The following is a 19,174-nucleotide window of genomic DNA, read 5'->3' on the forward strand; positions in this document are numbered from 1 at the left end:
CAGTAAGTTTTGGGACTTCAGTTTTAGTCCATCTCCTATCCTGAAATGTCTGTCTTGCAGAGAGGGACCAAAATAAACTCTTAAAACTTACTGCCAGATTCTGGAAAATATATTTTTGAAAGAGTGCTACAAGAGGATGTGGTGCTGGTCCTTCAAGAGTCACTCTCAACTCATCTGTCTATAAAGCCTAGAAAAAAACCATTTCTATGTATTTGACAATACTTCAGAATGTTATTCTTATTAATTGAGGGTCATTTTTTAGGATTTTTTGCCCAAGCAAAGTCTCTGAGAACCTGACACATTGCACTTCTGGAGACTCAAGGTAGGTTGCAGTTCTGGAAAACGGTGGCGCTGGAGACTAAATGGTTCCTGATGGTTTCATATCTGATTCTTAACATTAATTCTTACTTTTTTTGCAATTAACATGCATCTTTTCTCCTCCACCTGTTTTTTCTGACAATGCAGATGCAACAAGCGTTTTTCTGTCCGGTGGTCATGCCTTAACTTTGCAAATTGCAGTATTGCATTAGTATTGCATCCTTCTCATGGGCATTTAATAGTTTTTGACTTTTCAGTCTGAGGTAAATCTCTTTTTTGGCTCATTTTATCTGTAAAAGAAAATGTGCCTAATAATTCTGCACACCTGAAAATAAGGATTTTTTCACTTCCAGCCTTCATGGACAATTATATATCAATTATAAATAATTAAATACAAAATGAATAGTAGTTATTAAGATTGATGTGGTTTGGAATTATTCAAATGTGCTTGGGAAAAAAATATGACAAGAATATCAACTTGCCTAATAATTCTGCACTCCCTGTATATTTTAAGTATTTATATTTATATAATCTAAATTATATACAAGTGTATATACATACACATATACATATACATACACATATACATATATGTGTGTGTGCATTTATATATGTGACCCTGGACCACAAAACCAGTCTTAAGTAGCACAGGTATATTTGTAGCAATAGCCAAAAAGACATTGTATAGCCAAAAATCATTAGGCTATTAAGTAAAGATCATGTTCCTTGAAAATATTTTGTAAATTTCCTACTGTAAATATATAAACAAAAACTTAATTTTTGATTAGTAATATGCATTGCTATTATTATATTACATTTAGACAACTTCATAGGCAATTCTCTCAATATTTAGATTTTCTGCACCCTCAGATTCCAGATTTTTAAATAGTTGAATCTTAATTTAAAAATTACCCTTATGACTGGTTTTGTGGTTGAGAGTCAGATATACATAATTAATATACACATTCCACACACATATAGTATGTAAACATAAGCTTTTCAGATGCGCACTCCGACTTCACTTCAGATGTGATTAATCGTGATTAATCGATTGACAGCACAAATTGTAACATATAAATTCAAATAGAAAACAGTTTTTGTAAATTGTAATATTATTTTTAGTGCTGTCAATTCATAAAAAAAGAACTAATTCAATTGCATATTTTTCTGAAATTAATCACGAGAAATCCCACCTAATATATATATATATAATTCATAAAAATATACTTTTAGATTGCAATTTCACATTCAATCTTCAAATTAATGTAGAAACAACAAAGACAAGTAAATTTCTAATATTTGTTACATTTTTTTATGACTGAAGGCGAGTACCAGTGGTACAAATATTACTGATGTCTCTAAAAATGTTTTTCTTTTTTTCCTAAAATTTAACCATTGACTATAGCCATTCAACATTACAATGTAATTGAGAGCTATCAAATTTAACATTTATTAGACTAAAAATAACTTCTAATTTAAGTAAACTTCAAACAATCTTCACATAAACCCATTATTTACCCGTGCCCTTCAGCAAGTAGCAAATATACAGAAATTGAATAAAGTTATCAAGCACTAAATTAAATATAGATGAATCCATAAGTTACAGATTTCCTCATTTTTCTTCTGTTCTTTGATTAATAGACATCACAGCAGCTGGGTTATTAGGTTATTTGACTGCTATTACTTTAAGAGCTGCCGCTGCTGAATGTGATGCAGATCTGACACACATCCTTGTAGTTTAATTTGCGCTTTAATATGACATGATACAGGCTCCAACGTGCACCGCTACACTTGTGCGTGCAATTGAAGCACCGCATACTACGAGCACAGTATAAGAGCTGATAGGACATGTAAATGGGTTTTAAAGGACATATAGACTGACAACATCTCATCTAATTACAATTCACTGCTGTTTTACTGAAGCTCCCTCATCACCTGTATATTTCCTGTGCCTGTTTGACTAGCTTCTGCCGCTAAAATGAAGTCGGAGTGCACGTCTGAAAAGTCTCTCATTTGATGTGGTCATAAAGACGCTCTGCATCTAAACAAATGCAATTCTTGTCAAGAAAAAAAAAAAGATGGAAGCCGCAGTTGTGAGTGGGAAGGCCAACCCTAGCCCCGGCCCTGCGTTAAATATTTTAAACGCAGTTAATTTGGAAAATGTAAAAACCTGCATTAACACTAATTTTGACAGGACAGCACTAATTATTTAACAAAAAAATCCAGCCTTTGTTAGCATAAAAATCATTAATCTTATTGACTACACGGTAGTGCGCCAAATAAATAACAAAATGCATTTATTTTACAAATGCTATAGGGTTTTGAATTTGTGCATGCCTTACTAAAGGACAATGGAAATTCCTCATTAAGATAGCTAGGAAGTGTATGTGCATTATTAGTAAGTGTCTGTGTGCTTTACTGACCCTATTGAGCCGTTGGATCTCTTTCTCCTGGTATTCTCTCTGTTTAGTAAGTGGCAGCAACTGGTCTTGCAGGTAACGCACCTTTTGTTTCAACTCACATGTTTCTGAGGTGAGGCACTCCTTTTCACCCTATAAAAACATAGAAATACACTGGTTAGCCACCAGAGCAAAACAACATCACATGGTCATATATCTACACTTTATACAGTTAAGGATAATGTTAGGGACATTTATTGTCTGACACTAGTGAAGTGAGGGACTGTTTTTAAACACATCTTACTATAAACCAGTAATAAATTGGATACCTCAAGGGTTAATTCACCCAAAAATGAAAATCAGACCATAACTTACCCTCCAGCCACCCTAGGTCTATATAAATTCCTTCTTTCAGATGAATGCAATCAGAGTTATATTAAAAATTGTGCTGGCTTTTCTAAGCTCTGTAATGGCAATGGGAGGGTGTTTCTTTTCAATAGTCCAAAACAAGTCCAATAAAGAGCATCCATCCATAATAAAAAAGTGGCTCACATGACAGCTCCGGGGGGTAAATAAATGTCTCCTGTAGTGAATCGATGCGTTTTTTTTAAAGAAAAATATCCATGTTTAAAACATAATAATCAATTTTCTGTGGCTTGCCGAAGCTGTTGTACATGGAGGAAGCTCCGTGCAGACGTTTGAATTGTGCTTGCGCTGGTGAGTCTCATGAAAACCAATGTTTGTTTACTGGAGCAAAGCAAGCAAAGGTTCCTTACTTTAGCAAAGAAAAACAACTCTTCTCTTGGTTTATACTGAAATCCTCAGACATTTTTCTTTACAAATCCTTGCTTTGTGTTCAACAGTGAGTGCAAGCTAGATTTAAGTGTTTATTACATTTTAAATATGGATTATTTTCTTACAAAAACGCATCGATTCAAAACAGGAGACCATTATTCACCCTCCAAAGCCGTGTGAGGCACTTTTTATAATGGATGGATGCACTTTATTAGAATCGCTTTGGACTGTTGTAAAGAAACACTCGCCTATTGCCAGTATAAAGCTCGGGAGACCCGGAATAATTTGTAATATAACTCGAATATAGATTTGTCTGAAAGAAGGAAGTCATATATACATCTAGTATGTCTGGAGGGTGAGTAAATAATGAGCTAATTTTCATTTTTAAGTGAACTAACCCTTTAAATCAAACTTTGTATTTGATTAATCAGGTATAAAAGTTGATGCACTACATTTTGGCGCTCAGGGATGTCTTTGAGGTGCACCTCGCTTTCTGTAAGGATGTTTTGCAAAATGTCAATTATAACATGACTTTGAATACACATCATTATCAAATAAGAATATGCATGGTATGTGCTGGGGAAAAACAACTCATTATCACAAGCAAGCACCTGTTGAATCACCTGACACATGCCAGTCTGCCCACATGAAACTCTTATGACCTTTAGGGCATGTAATATAAAAACCTGTGGTCAACATTTTTTCAATTTCGATATCATACAAATGCATTTTTAATAATTACAAGTATGACATTAGCATCAGACAAAAAATTTTGGCGTGCGGTTCTCCCCTATGGAACATCTGTGGTCTTCTGTGGGGGCGAATCGTTGACAAAACCTTTGTAATGCTGTCCATAACTCATAAATAAACTAAAAACCATGAGAGCAGTGAGATGTAAAGATAAGTAGGCCGTGGATGTGAAAATGAAACCAGTCGTCACATGACACTTAAAAAAATCTATTTACGATTTAACGACATGTCAGCAGCAATGGCTATATTCATAGCGAATCCAACAGTATTATAATTACAATATCTGAAACTTAATAAAACTATAGCGCAGTTTATCTGTGGCATGCTTGACTGTCCCCTCCGGGACTGAAGGGAAACGATTGCTGTAAACTAAGAATGTCATATGGTCAGCTAGAGGGAATGACTGGTGCTTCCCAAGAGAAAACTGAAAGCATTGAATGACTACTTGAAGCCTTCATTGAGCTCCACAGGGGTGTGAATACCAGCAAAATGTGCCATAAAGAGTACAAAATTTGAACAAAAATCTGTAACACTTTACAATAAGGTTCATTAGTTAACATTAGTTAAAAACATTAGTTAACATGAATTAATAATGAACTGCACTTACACAGCATTTATTAATCTTTGTTAATGTTAATTTCAACATTTGCTAATACATTATTAAAATCTTGTTAACATTAGTTAATGCAGTGTGAACTAACATGAAGAAACAATGAACAACTGTATTTTTGTTAACTAACTAAAGATTAGTAAATACAGTAACAAATGTATTGCTCATGGTTAGTTCATGTTAGTTAGTACATTAGTTAATGTTTAATTAATGAACCTTATTGTAAAGTGTTACCCAAAAATCTAATAAAAAAGGGCTTATTAATGGTCTTTTTTAAATAACAGCATAAAAAAAGGGTACACAGAAAAATGTAAAGCTTTTTTCCCCCCATTTAATACTGAGTTTATCTGGGTTAAACCACATTTCAGACTGGCACTGAAATATACACTACCAGTCAAATGTTTTTGAACAGTAAGATTTGTAATGTTTTTTTTTTAAAACAAATCTGCTCACCAAGTCTGTATTTATTTGATCTAAAGTACAGGAAAAACTAAAATTCTGCTAAGATAACAGTTTTCTATTTGGACAAAGCTAAATTACAGCATCATTACTCCAGTCACATGATACTTCGGAAAATCTTATATATATATACTCCAAGCTTTTGAACGGTTTAGTGTATAATGTTACAAAAGCTTTTGATTTTAGATAAATACTGATCTTTGAATTTTTTTATTCATCAAAGAATACTGAAAAAATTTACTCAACTGTTTTAAATATTGATAATAATAAAACAAATTTAAAAGTACATTAGAATGATTTCTGATGGATCGTGTGACACTGAAGACTAGAGTAATGATAAAAATGTTTTTAATCACAGGAATAAATTACAATTTTAAATACATTCAAATAGAAAGCAGTTATTTTAAATAGTAAAAATATTTCAAATTTGTACAGTTTTTGCTGTATTTTGGATCCAATAAATGTAGGCTTGGTGAGCAGAAGAGACTTCTTTAAAAAACATTAAAACTCTTCCTGTTCAAAAACTTTTGCATTCAAATTAACCAGAAAACACTGAATGAAGAAGAACATGAGTGAACTTTTTTTCTCCACCTAAAAGCAATAAATAGACATTGACTGTGGGTGTGCCGTCTGCGGCTAAGCCTAGGGTGTACCTGCACATTGTCGATCTTAGACTTTGCGAGGAGGAGTTTTTTGTCATAATCTCTTTGTCTCTGTTCACGCTCCGCTTCAAGCTCAAGCACAGCCTTTTGGGAGTCAGCGAGCCGCTGCCGTAGGTCTGTGATCTATAAAGAAGAGAAAAGTCAAAAATTGATGAAAGCTCATCTGACAGTCTATTTTTGTAAACTGGATTCAGATACATCTGTTAACAGGCCACATTAACACAACATCAGGGACCATCAATTACAGAGCTGCACTGAACTAGGCAAAAACGCTGTATACTACAAGTACAATTGTCTTTAATCAGAGTGTGCCTTTATTAGAAGTTTGATAAGAGGCTGTAATCTCTTTTATAATCGTTTTATGGTAGAAAGAATGATAAAAAATAATAAACCGCAAAAAATGAAAACAAAGCAATAAGAATAAAACATGCAGTTGTTTTTGTTCCACTGCTCTGAGTTTTAACTCGATCCCCCCATGACGACAAAGGATGTGTGTAGAGAAACAGCCCCGGTATGCTTTTTTTATTCTCTATCCTCTATCAGGCCGCGCAGATGCGGAGATGCAACAGGCGTCACTATCTCTAGGCCGTGAGATCACGCGGCTTTGCAACCTTGGCCAGCCCCTACGGCGAGCCACAACAGGAAGACAGTGGGTACGGGCGAGGTGAGGGAAATTCTACCAGAGGTGTGACAGGAGGGGCCTGTGGTCTGGTGTGCAACACTGTGACACACACACACACACACACACACACACACACACAGAATTGCTTTCCATTCCTTTGCCCCAACAGCGTTTCCACCGCCACCCAAATGCAGTAACAGTGCCTGTCAGCACCCTTCATGTTACACAGGAATTTCATGTGATGATTCATATGCTTCAATCTCCCACCATTCACACACCGGCTGCTCGGACTCATTAAGCAATCGTTGTTTCTTAGTAAAGTGATTCATGTTTCTTTAGGTTTCTTTTTTTACTATCAACAAGGTGAGCCACAAAGGTTACAAGGCCAACTGGAACAAACAGTCAAACCAACATTTATTCAGACACCTTCAACATTTTTCACATTATCAATGGAAATGGTAATAAAATATGACAAGAAGTCAAAAGTTAAACTGTGTCAGAACAATATCAACTTGTAATGTCAAATAACTTTGATAGAATGGTATGTAATGGTTTAATTTACAATCAACCAAAAATGCAGACAACTGTTAGTATGACAATATTTACATATTTATATATAACTATCAAAACTTTGTTGAGCAATTACCAAGAAATGTTTATTTTTGTTCAGTCTGTTTTAGGCATTAGGTAATTTTTTGGTATCATATGTCAGTTTACTTTATTTTGCTATCCTTACTTACAAGAATGAACTGCACCCACTAGTAAAAAAAATACCAAAAATTATATCTGGTGTCAGAATACGTTTTGGTTTGACTGTATTTATAGTGCATTTCTAGTGTATATGTTGTCATGTACCTTCTGCTCAAACTGTGCCTTCATTGAATTCCACTGAATGTCCCACTGTTTGTTCACCTCCAGCACCTGAGAAAGGTCAAATGCAAGAGTTAACACGTCAGAGTCAAACGGGAAACTGTGATAGCAGTAAAGCAAGCATAAAGAAAGCAGGGGACCTCCAGAATGTGCTTACATCTTTCCTCTGTTTCTCCAGAAGCTTGATCTTTTTCTCATACACCTCCGGATCGCAAGTCTTAGATGGTGTTTTTTCCACAGCTTTGCCAGACTGTTAATTAAAATAATAATAATTTAAAAAAAAATTAAATTACTTCAGTACCAAGTCAACACTAAAATATTAACATTTTTAAATAATAAAGATATACGCTTACAAAAATGCTGATAAATGTCAATGACAAAAATAATGACAAAAGAAAATCTTAAATAGCTCTTAAATCATGAATAATCATTGTGTTAATATTTATTTTAACATTTAATGAAGTGGAATTTGTTTGCAAAACCTTAAAAACATTAAACCAAGCGACACTACTGTATAATGCCTTGCTGTCAAATAAAAAAGTGATCAATAAATAATTACCAAATATGCATCCATCCTATATCTTTTCAGCATAACTGAAACTCAGTATGAATTGCCTTCCCATTAAATGTCATAAAATATCCCTGCTAGACTTTAAACTGAAAACTGATAACATAACATGTAATCAATCACAGCAGTTAGTTGATGACGAACCAAAGAACACCAGACTTTTCCCATCATACTACAGTACGGCAGTCCTCAGATCGAGTCAGAACGCAACACAATGACCATGTGTATTGTTCTTCATACCATGAAAAAAAGCCCACAGATGAGGAACTTAAACAGAAAGACCATTGAGGAAGAGCAGTATTTAGAGCCAAGGTGGTATTCCCAAAACTAAACTAAGTGGCAAGTGTGACTCAATCAGAAGCCTCTCAATTTAGAAACCGGGGAGCAATTTGCACATTGGTTCTTTTTTTTTTTTTTTTTTCTAAGAACTCCCACTGAAAAGGCTCACACACAAAAAAAGCAACTAGACCGCAACACTGTTCTGAAAGGGAAATTAAAGACAAAAAAAACCCAACACAAATTTAGAACAGCACCAGGAATTCTATGGTGATGTCACCCTAGATAAAGAGGTTAATGGAAAAAAAAGTGCACACCTGCTGAGTCATGGTCATTTCCACCTTAGTTTTGGTTGCTTCTTCTTTCACTGGCTCCTCCTTAGGGCTTGGTTGCTCAATAGGTGCTGCTTGGGCTCCTCCGCTGACCTGCTCCTTCAGTTTCAAGTTCTCCTGCCTGAATACATAGAAACAAAATCAAAACTAGAATGACGAAGAAAAAAAATGGATTTTCTATTTGACACAGTCAAAGGACAAGCATCAGTTGGAAAGACCCCTCACTTCCAGCACAGCAGGAAATACTGTGGCCCCTGAGATATTTTCACAGTTTACTCACACTGCTTCTTCTCACAGATTCACAATGGACTTTTTTTCAGCTTTCAGTTGTTCCATGAAAAAATGAAAGGATGATGTTATGATAATGAATACAAGTGTGAATTAAATTACCTCAGCTGTTCCAAATCACGGTTACGGTACTGGAGGTCCTCCTCCATTTTCTTCCGAAGCTCGTTGTTCTCCTGTCTTAGCTGTTCGCAGAGTGTCTGGAGGTAAGAGCGAATTAAATTCTCAGCAAATTAATCTTGATTAATTTACATAATTAATAGCCAATACAAAACGCCTAATCACCTGTAGGAGAGATGTTCTCTGTTCGTTCTTCTGGACCTTGGATGATAAGTGGTGGAACTCCACAGCCATGCGGCCCAAGTGAGCCAGCAGCTGGTTAGGATTGGACTCTTCAGCAAATACACTAAAAGAACTCTCCAGTCGGCGGAGTTGACTCGCCAGCTCCATGTTCTCCTGTGGCAGGTGCATCACCCCAGTCTGCAAAGCGAAAAAGAAGAATTCACCTAAATATTCTCCCCAAAATATAATACCAAGCACTAAGGATCAAGTGGCACCTTTTAGACTTCATCTTTCCCTATACACTGTGAAACCATAAACTGAAAGAAGAGAACTGAAAAAAATCCCTTAAATACCTCTACATAAATATTTCCAGTTTTGCAAATTTGTGAACAGAAGTTTTTGTAAACCTAACCAAAGAGGTATTCCATGAACTGATATACACACATAAGATTTTCAGTCTATCTACATGCTAACTAAATCCTGGAGTTTCCCTCTTAGTCATCCAAGGAACAGCCTCATACATATACGTTGATTCATTATGATGAACAAATCCCTGATAAGGAAGGGCAACAGAAAACAGCTGAGCAACTACAGTGACTGGAATGTGTCACACATGACTTACATGCATGGCACAAAGTGACAGAATGTGGAATGTTCGAAACGGAGCAATTAACCAGCCAAATGCACACCGAGTTCATGCACGTGCGGTCGGGTGACTGCGGCTGCCCAGGATTTCCTAACATCCCTAAAACTCACCGTTTGGGTTTCCGAGACTGTCTTTTCCTCCATATTGACCACCTCAAACTCAGATGAACTTTCCTGTAAACACAAGAATTCACAGTGTTGCAACACTTGTTCTAACCGTAACACCGAATATCAACTCGTAAAGACTATTTTACCGTTCACAAATAAGGAAATCAACAAAAGTTACATTCATTTTAGATTTTTACAACATGTTGTGAAACAATGTTCATTAACACAGTTGAAACCAAAAATTATTCAGACACCCAAATATAATTTTATATATATTTATTTATTTATTTTTACTAGTGGGTGCAGGACTTTATAGTTCATTTATGTAAGTGAGGATAGCAAAACTCCTCATACAGTGGACTACCAGTTAAAATTGATAATTTATGACCAAAAATTTTATTCGACACTTTGACCTGATCATGTTTTGTAACATACCTTTTTATCAAAGTTATCTGACATCAATATCAAGATGAATTTGTTCTGACACAGTTTAAGTCTAGACATATTTTATTACTATTTTCTAAACTATAGCAAATAAACTGTGATAATGTGAGAAGTTTTAAAGGTGTCTGAATAAATTTTGGTTTGACTACAATTCACTTGTGATTATCAAGATGAAATTGTTCGGACACCGTTCTAGTCATATTTTATTACCATTTTCTAAACTACAGTGAATAAACTATGAGAATGTGAGAAATGTTGAAGGTGGTCTAAATAGATTTTGGTTTGACTGCATTGCAATACAATATGAAGTCATAAAGGATATTTTACCATATTTTACCAGCAATTCACAAAACTGGAAGTTATATTTCCAGTGTGGGATTTTCACAACATGTGAATAGCATGTGAATTTCATATTGTTTTCACAACAACAAAAGTAGAATGGTAATTCAACAAGTTATATCGTGTTATGATATAATCATAAATGGGATTCAATACATAGTTACATTACTGTATTACATAACGTCATTGACTTGTGACCTGATGGTATCATTTTCATAGAATGTTTCCAAAAGTTTCAGTAGAAGTGCTTACAGTTGCCTCTGGTTGTAAAGTATTTCCAGTTAAACAATCCCGAGATTCTTGTCTTTCTGTTGTAGGATGAGCGTGATGTTTTCCATGACCTAAAAAAAAGCCACAATCACAAGTTTAAAAACAGGTCTCTCTGGTATTGAAACCTTCACCGACCTCACTCCATGATATAACCGTACCTTGCGTGTCCGTCTGAACAGGGGCGCCCATGCACAGACTGGAGGCAAAGCTGGTCGTGGACGACTTCAGCGCTTCGTTGTCCCTCACCAGCTCCTCCACCCTCTTCCGAAGCTTGGCTGCCTCTGTCTGAGACTCCTCTAACAGGTCTCCTACCAGTCATGAGAAAGACAAACAATGGGTTACATGACATAAGCAATTTGCCCTGACACAATTGCAAGTCAAATGTTGGAATTACTGCAACACGGCGCCAGCTGCTAAAAGCAGAAAATCCAGATTCGCTTCATTTCTGATCCAACAATAGACCTTGAAGTCCAAATTAGCAACACATGATACCAGTGAACTAATACAGGGGTTTGATGACTCAGATATCCAGAATGAGCAACGTGTAAGGCATTTAACTATATGTGACCTCAACGTAGTCAGATGTTAAAGTTGAAAATATTAAGGTGATTATCAAATCTGCTTAAGCGAAGAAGCCGGATCAATTAGGTACTTGATTCTTATTAAAAATAGGTGGCAGTTTAACATCCCTCACCTAAACTCTTCAGACCTTTCATTCTCTCTCTCAAAACGGCGTTTTCCTCTAGCAGCTGTCTGTAGCTGAGGCTGCTGGCCTCGTCTTTCACCTGGCAATCGCTCCCACCGGGGTCATAGATGCGATACGGGCCTTTTCCCTCCATCTGTCACCCCCGTCACTTACCAAACATGTTTCCCTGTGCTAAAACAAAGAAATCAGGTGGTCATTCATGTGTGTGTGTGTGTGTGTGTGCTGTACAGACAGGTTAAACAAAACTCTCAGATTAGCACTGTAACATGAACTACCAGCATGGAAGTGCGTAAAGATTGATGATTTGCAATTCAAAGAGAGGCATTTGAATAATGGCATCTTGGGGATTTCTCTTTGGCTATTTCAAGACATAAAGATTTGAATGCACATCATTGACACTATAACTAAATGTGTCATAGCCGGCATTGAGATTCTCAAACAGTTTATGGTTTTCCCATCAGCGTTTAATAAGTCAATCAACCAAGACCAGCATAAAGCCTCACTTCCATATGACCATGACAAATGACATTTACACTGACAGATCAAACCAGCAGCCAAACAAAGGAATAATCATGTGCCACCAGACATTCTCTCATATCCTAGTAAGAATTATTTCTACAAAAACAAGCTCTTCAACAACAAACACACAGCCACCTACCTTTACAGCAACTGTAAACCCAAATAAATCTAAAGCTAAATCCTTTCACTTTCCTTTCCATGACAAGACCTGTTTAAACCGCTCTCTGGTAGTGTCAACATCACGCTGATAGGTGATCTCAGACCAGAGGAAACCTTATCTAGAGGATCATGTTTATTTCTAATCCCCTTCAAGTTCTTAATCAACAGCTCTCGAATGACTTGACTTAACAATACGACCTCAAACCGACACAGTATGGAAACCTTGAGCTTTTATTAAGAATGAGCCGAAACCCCCTACCCACACAAGGTCAAAGCCAACGTATTTTGTATTCTAAATAAATGACTCACTTTCAAAACAAATATCTGATGCTATTAGCTTAGCATCCGGCTAACAGCAGGTGATGTGTTTACCACGCTAGCAGACAAAAGCTTTCACGCTAGCTCTCCCTAAAGCCACAAACAGCACCTAAATACGCTCAATAATGTCCTGGGAGAGGATAAAACGTAGTGGTCGCACGATAACGATTGTACATACCTGTATTTCACCGTTCGTTTTGTGTTTTTAATGAAAAGAGGAGCTCTTTCTGTACCTTGACGGAGACGCGTCTTTGATCGGCCGGAGGTTTGCGGAAGTGGTTCGCGGCGCGAGCTGGGAAATTCCGCAGATGTAAACAGAGCCGCGTTCACTCTAGTGATGGGAAGTCCGACTCATTTCCGCGAATCGATTCATTCAAACGGTTCGTTTGATAGAACACAACTCGGTGATTCTTTTACGTCAGAACGTAATTGCGCCATCAAGTGGTCCCTTATTACACGCTCTGAAACGCTCAAATGAAGACATATTTTGGCATGTATTGCACGTTTTACGAGTTTTAATTTAGTTAATAACTGTGTTTATTGTATTTCCAGTTTCCAGATCAGTTTGTTGCAGTCAGTGAATACTTGTAAAAACATCCTGAAATTTAGAACACAAATAGAATGTGCTTTAACAATACTAAAAGCCAAAGGTTTGTACGCTTTAATAAAATGCTTTAAAGATAATTTATTAACATCTGTCCCCAAACATATTTCCAGTCCATTAATATCTCTCACATTAATCAAATCCGAACGCTTCAACTCACTCACTATGAATCGATTCTCATTACGAACCTCTCGGGTCGATTCAGTTCAGTTCGCGGATCCATTATTGTCAACCGGTTCAAACGATTCATGATAAAGATTCGACTCAATTGAACAATTCGTTGAAGAATCAGGGTCGTTCGTTCGATCGCACACGTTTTAGTTAAATATTAGTTAAATAGAGGCCTATTGACTCTGTGGCTATGGGCTACTATTTCACTGACTGAGCTCATATAGGCTACTATTAAAAAATGATTCATCTTCACATTTTATGACTGATTGTCGTGTTATGTCAGAACATTAACTCTTAATGATTCTTTTAAGGAGCGTTTCATGTCATGAAACGTTCGTGATTAACTTAAAGCCTATCAAAAAGTGTAAATGTGTGACCCTGGACCATAAAACCAGTCATAAGGGTCAATTTTATTATATTTATACATCAAATAAGCTGAATAAATAAGCTTTATTGATGTATGGTTTGATAGGATAGGACAATATTTGGCCGAGATACAGCTATTTGAAAATCTGGAATCTGAGGGTGCAAAAAAATAAAAATATTAAGAAAACTGCCTTTAAAGTTGTTTTTAGCAATTCATATTACTAATCAAAAATTGAGTTTTGATATATTTATGGTAGAAAATTTACTAAATATCTTCATGGAACATGATCTTTACTTAGTATCCTAATGATTTTTGGCATAAAAGAAAAATCGATAATTTTAACCCATACAGTGTATTGCTGGCTACTGCTACAAGTATACTCGTGCTATTTATGACTGGTTTTGTGGTCCAGCGTCACGTATGTTTTTAGTCTTTTACACATATTACAGAGATAATCCACCTGGAGCCAATTAAAGTTAGACACACACACAATGGCACAGACACATAAAATTCACTTTATCATAACATTTATTTCCATTGACAAAGCAATATGCACCTCATCATATCTCTGGTGCCTTAATTTTGACCCACAGGGTGTAAATGTAGCTATGCATTCATAATACAACCTAATAGTGATTCAGAGGTCTGTCATACTTACTCATACTGGTGTGAGTTATCTTGAAAACTTTAATCAGTACTGCAGGAAACTAAATTGGCTGTCTCAGCTGTTCTAAACCCCATTAGTTAATCTGAAAATTAAAAACAAAAATTTACATAAAAATGTAACTCATTCTATAATATATGCAAATTAGAAGGTGTGTTCATTTTACTAGTACATGAAGAAATTAAGAAATTCAAAATGTTGAATTGAGTAACAGAAGAGTTGTCATTATTGGCCAATACTGGAAGTTCAACCATTATAAGCAAATGACTAAATTGTTTGAACATTGCAAATATTTTCTGCATGCTTAACATAATTACTACACTAAGGTAGTTATGTCTGTTTATACTACAGCATGATGTACTGTACAATATTTATATATAGGCTACATTAGAAAATGCTTCGGAAATACAGTCATGATGAAACGTGCTTGGCATATGTGACCCTGGAACACAAAACCAGTCATGAGGGTCAATTTATTTTTTTATTTTTTTTAGATTTATACATCATCTGAAAGCTGAATAAATAAGCTTTCCATTCATTTATGGTTTGTCAGAATACAACTATTAGAAAATATGAAATCTAAGGGTACCAAAAAAATCAAAATATTGAGAAAATCGCATTTAAAGTTGTTCAAATAAAGTTCTTAGCAATGCATATTACTAATCAAAAATTACGTTTTGATGTATTTATGGTAGGAAATTTACAAAATATATTCATGGAACATGATCTACTTAATATTCTAATGATTTTAGTCATAAAAGTAAAATCAATCATTTTGACCAATAAAATGTTTTGTTGGCTATTTCTACAAATATATCCGTGCTTACTTATGACTGGTTTTGTGGTCCAGGGTCTCATATTAGGAATTTTATTGTCAGAATATTCCAGTGTACAGCCTACTGACAGGAACAAAGCTGTTATGAAGAAAGCATATTTAAAAAAAACTCTTTGGGTTTGTAATTTTCAGGATGTTTCCAATGATACAATTACTGAAAACAGAAACTGAAGCTCATAATGAAAGTAAACAGATGGATGTATGAACGGATGGGTTTAATTAATTCAGGAAACTTTATTAATCTTAAGAATTCTATCAATAGTCTGAATGAAGTAACTGCGTAATTTCAAAACAATGCTATATCACTTTCCATTATTAATTTAACCATATCCATCTAGGTTTACCTTAACATTCACTACATTTGGTTTACAATCAGTGCAAAAAACAGATACTTTCAGAACAAAAGGATCACAGATATAAACCATTTGTCATGTAATCCAACGAGTTCAGTTTCCATCATTACACCATAGAACAATAATATTCTTACAGGACATTTAATGCAACTTTTATGACATTTTTAGTATCATTGATAAGGCAGCCATCACCATAAATCAAAATGATTACTCTAACATCCTCTTATAAATTGTACACTGCATTGAAAATAAATGGTGACATCTTGAGGAAATTTACCACTGTGGTATTAAAGATTAACATCACACACGTACTAGATTCTGCCACATATGTATACAATCTATTTATTTTAAATGCCAGAGTTCAAAAGTCAAGAAACTTTAAAACGTGTATAACTTGTACAGCTGCTTGAAAAGTAAAGAGTGTCCAGGTGAAATTTGCATGTATTTATGTATATGTGTCCCTGGCCCACTTGTAGATTTATACATCTGAAAGCTATTAAATAAGCTTTCCATTGATGTATGGTTTGTTGGAATAGGACAATATCTGGCCAAGATACAACTATTTAAAAATAAGGAAACTGATGGTGTAAAAAAAATTTAAATACTGAGAAAATCATCTTTAAAGTTGTCCAAATGAAGTTCTTAGCAATGCATATTACTAATCAAAAATTAAGTTTTGATATATTTACAGTAGAAACTTTACAAAATATCTTCATGGAACATGATCTTTACTTAATATCCTAATGATTTTGGCATAAAAGTAAAATATACAATGTATTGTTAGCTATTGCTACAAATATACCCGTGCTACTTAGTTCTAACTGGTTTTGTGGTCCAGAGTCACACACACAATTACATTACATGAAATGCACTCAAAGAGAGTTTAAATAAATACATAAATAGCTGACCTTTAGTAAAATTTCCTTTGAAACATACTACTACAATCAACATCATTCAAAATAAATTCCCTTTGGTCACAGCTTTTATGGAAATCCAAATTCAATGACTTACTGATAGAATTCCCCATTTTTATCCAAGCTTTAAAAAGATACAGCAATTGTCTTTCAATTAGTAATACTAGAAAATAAAAAACATGGTACAATTACTCACCTACACATTATACTTGTGTCCGTGAGGCGTTTTTTAAGGAAACTGGTGGCAATGGGGGAAGCGTTTGCTGTGTTTTTAAACAGAAGGGGGAATTCCCACATAGTGAAAGGCCCTGATATTTTTTTTTAGCTCAAAAGTGGGACCTGGTATGCATCCAGGAACTTAAGACTGCTTAGCTAAGTGTTACCAGACAACATATATCATTTAAAAGTAACATAGCACATTTTGACTGTTTACAATGCTATAGTATGTTGTAAAAGGAAGGGAAGGATTATTGCATCAAAGTATACTTCATAACAGCATAAATCAGCATTTTAATGCGTGATATTGATATTGAGCCATCAGTCCACATGCATTGCCTCAAAATTGTTCCATAAATAAAGCACAAAGAAGAATAAAGTTGATAAAACAAGTATAATTGCATTTGTGTTGTCTTTCAACCTTTTAAACCACAAAAAGTCATCATGATTACATGCACAACGGAAAGTGCACTGACGAATATCCTCAATTTTTTTTAAATGCAAAACTGCATGCAGCTTTTGCAGAAATCAACAGATTCATGTTAAGTTTTGTCTGCATAGTACCCTTTTGTTACCTCTGACATTAAGCATTTTGTAACGCCCTGAGTAGTTTGGTTTTGTCTTTGTTTTTGCATGTGCAACTGCTCACACACAGTCGAAAATATCATTATGATCGTGTATTTGATGTTTTGTTCTGAATTTAACAATGTTATTGCTACTGCAGACATCATCGATGGTGACTGGGATGTTGGTCTACTTGCAGGGGATTTCCTAGCCTCACAAGCTTTTTTCTTCTTTCCTCTTTTAACTAAAGATGGCCTGACAACAGCTGCGCTCACACAAAGACACGTCTGCACACAAACACAAGCGTGCACGCACACATACACAAAGCTGCAGACAAGAGTATAATGAATTGATGGTTTGAAGGCTCGTTTTTGACATAGCAAGGCTGTTGTACGAAAAAAGACCAGTCAATGCCTCTACTCACACTCTTAAGTCAGCAGATGACAATACTGTTGCTGTCTGCTAACTAGTAAACGTCTTTTGACTCTGATGTGAAGCCTGAGAGAACAGATAATGTGTTAAAGTAAAAAAAAAAACTCTCCAAAATGGCTCCATCTTTGCACATCATCATGCTTTTTTTAATCAACGTCATAATGCGTGATTTATCTTTTGAAATGTGAATAAAATCTACCGAGCATCAAATATCACATTTACCATCTGCAATTTATAACCAGGCATTTCCTATTCAGAACAGAGTTGCATAGATTACAACAGGAGGGAATTTCCTTATGTGGTGCGTCTGTAATGTAAATAAAGTTAATGGCTTATCTGGGTGAATCAGCTATTCAGACCACTAATGAAAATAAGGACGTGAGAAACATCCTCTGTGCTGAAAGAAATGCTGGATGTTTTAGGCCAGTGGTTTTCAACTTGGTGACTGAAAAACCGATCAAAGGGTCACGAACAGCAGTTGAAAAACTGTCAAATGCAAGTAATTAAATGCAACTAGTTATGTAATCATGCACAGGTAGAAGAACAAAATATCCTGCATCTTCTGTTGACTCCTGTAATAAAAACTACACAGAATAAAAGAAAATCTAACCCAGTCTACATTTAAAAAAAAAAAAAAATTGTCCTGAAATGAGCATAAACGTGATTTGGGCTAACAACAATTTGTTTTATAAATTATTGGCTGCTGAGATCATGAAAACATTATTAATGCATGATCACAACAAGAATGATAACTAGGCCCTGTTTATGCTAGTGCGTTTTCGTTTTTAAAACGCATAACTTTTGCTAGGGTTACGCCTATCCTTTACAATACTTTTGAAAAAGCCGCAGACACCCGTTTTAGTGTGAAAACTCCGGGGTTGCGTTTCAGTGTAAACAGACCAAAACGGAGACTTCTAAAAACGATGGCATGGCTGCCCACATTCGTTCTGCATATCCTTGACAACCATGTAAACAGTAACATCATGCGCATTATGTATATGCATAGATAGATTTTCCACTCAACCGCTTCAAGCATGTAGACACGTCCGTCATTTAAATAATAGGGAATCTACCTATACATATCTATGGCTGTACCTGCATGAATGGTCATGTGACATGCGTTTTCAGTTGCATAGTGTAGACGGAGATCCTGTCTGAAAACACCAGTGTGGACGAGGATTGTTTTCATTTTAAAACGCTGTTTTAAAAAGAAAATGCACTAGAGTAAACATAACCTTAGTGTCCACAACGTTCATTTTATTAAGCACACGCTGTAGTTTTATCGCCTGTTCAGTGTTGCCAAGTCCATGGTTTTCCC

General features: G+C 35.4%; 1 protein-coding gene across 4 annotated transcripts in view; it reads right to left on the reverse strand.

Annotated features, from left to right (window-relative positions):
* tnip1 (TNFAIP3 interacting protein 1) overlaps positions 1-16,857 on the reverse strand; it is a 24,547-nt gene extending 7,690 nt beyond the window's left edge. The window contains exons 1-13 of one of the 4 annotated variants that reach the window (XM_073820016.1): positions 16,841-16,857; positions 14,537-14,627; positions 11,729-11,911; positions 11,193-11,342; positions 11,017-11,105; positions 9,985-10,047; positions 9,232-9,426; positions 9,052-9,146; positions 8,647-8,782; positions 7,643-7,735; positions 7,471-7,536; positions 5,985-6,116; positions 2,742-2,870 (exon numbers count right to left, since the gene is read on the reverse strand). In XM_073820016.1, the coding sequence (XP_073676117.1) occupies positions 2,742-2,870; positions 5,985-6,116; positions 7,471-7,536; positions 7,643-7,735; positions 8,647-8,782; positions 9,052-9,146; positions 9,232-9,426; positions 9,985-10,047; positions 11,017-11,105; positions 11,193-11,342; positions 11,729-11,873 (1,293 nt within the window). In that variant the 5' untranslated portion in view covers positions 11,874-11,911; positions 14,537-14,627; positions 16,841-16,857. Of the gene's footprint in view, positions 1-2,741; positions 2,871-5,984; positions 6,117-7,470; positions 7,537-7,642; positions 7,736-8,646; positions 8,783-9,051; positions 9,147-9,231; positions 9,427-9,984; positions 10,048-11,016; positions 11,106-11,192; positions 11,343-11,728; positions 11,912-12,914; positions 13,103-14,536; positions 14,628-16,840 lie in introns of those variants that run through there. The other 3 variants (XM_073820015.1, XM_073820018.1, XM_073820017.1) reach the window with 3 other exon arrangements.
* Positions 16,858-19,174: the final 2,317 nt, after the last annotated feature.

The sequence above is a fragment of the Garra rufa genome, chromosome 16 (genome assembly GCF_049309525.1).
Source record: "Garra rufa chromosome 16, GarRuf1.0, whole genome shotgun sequence".
Classification (NCBI taxonomy): domain Eukaryota; kingdom Metazoa; phylum Chordata; class Actinopteri; order Cypriniformes; family Cyprinidae; genus Garra; species Garra rufa.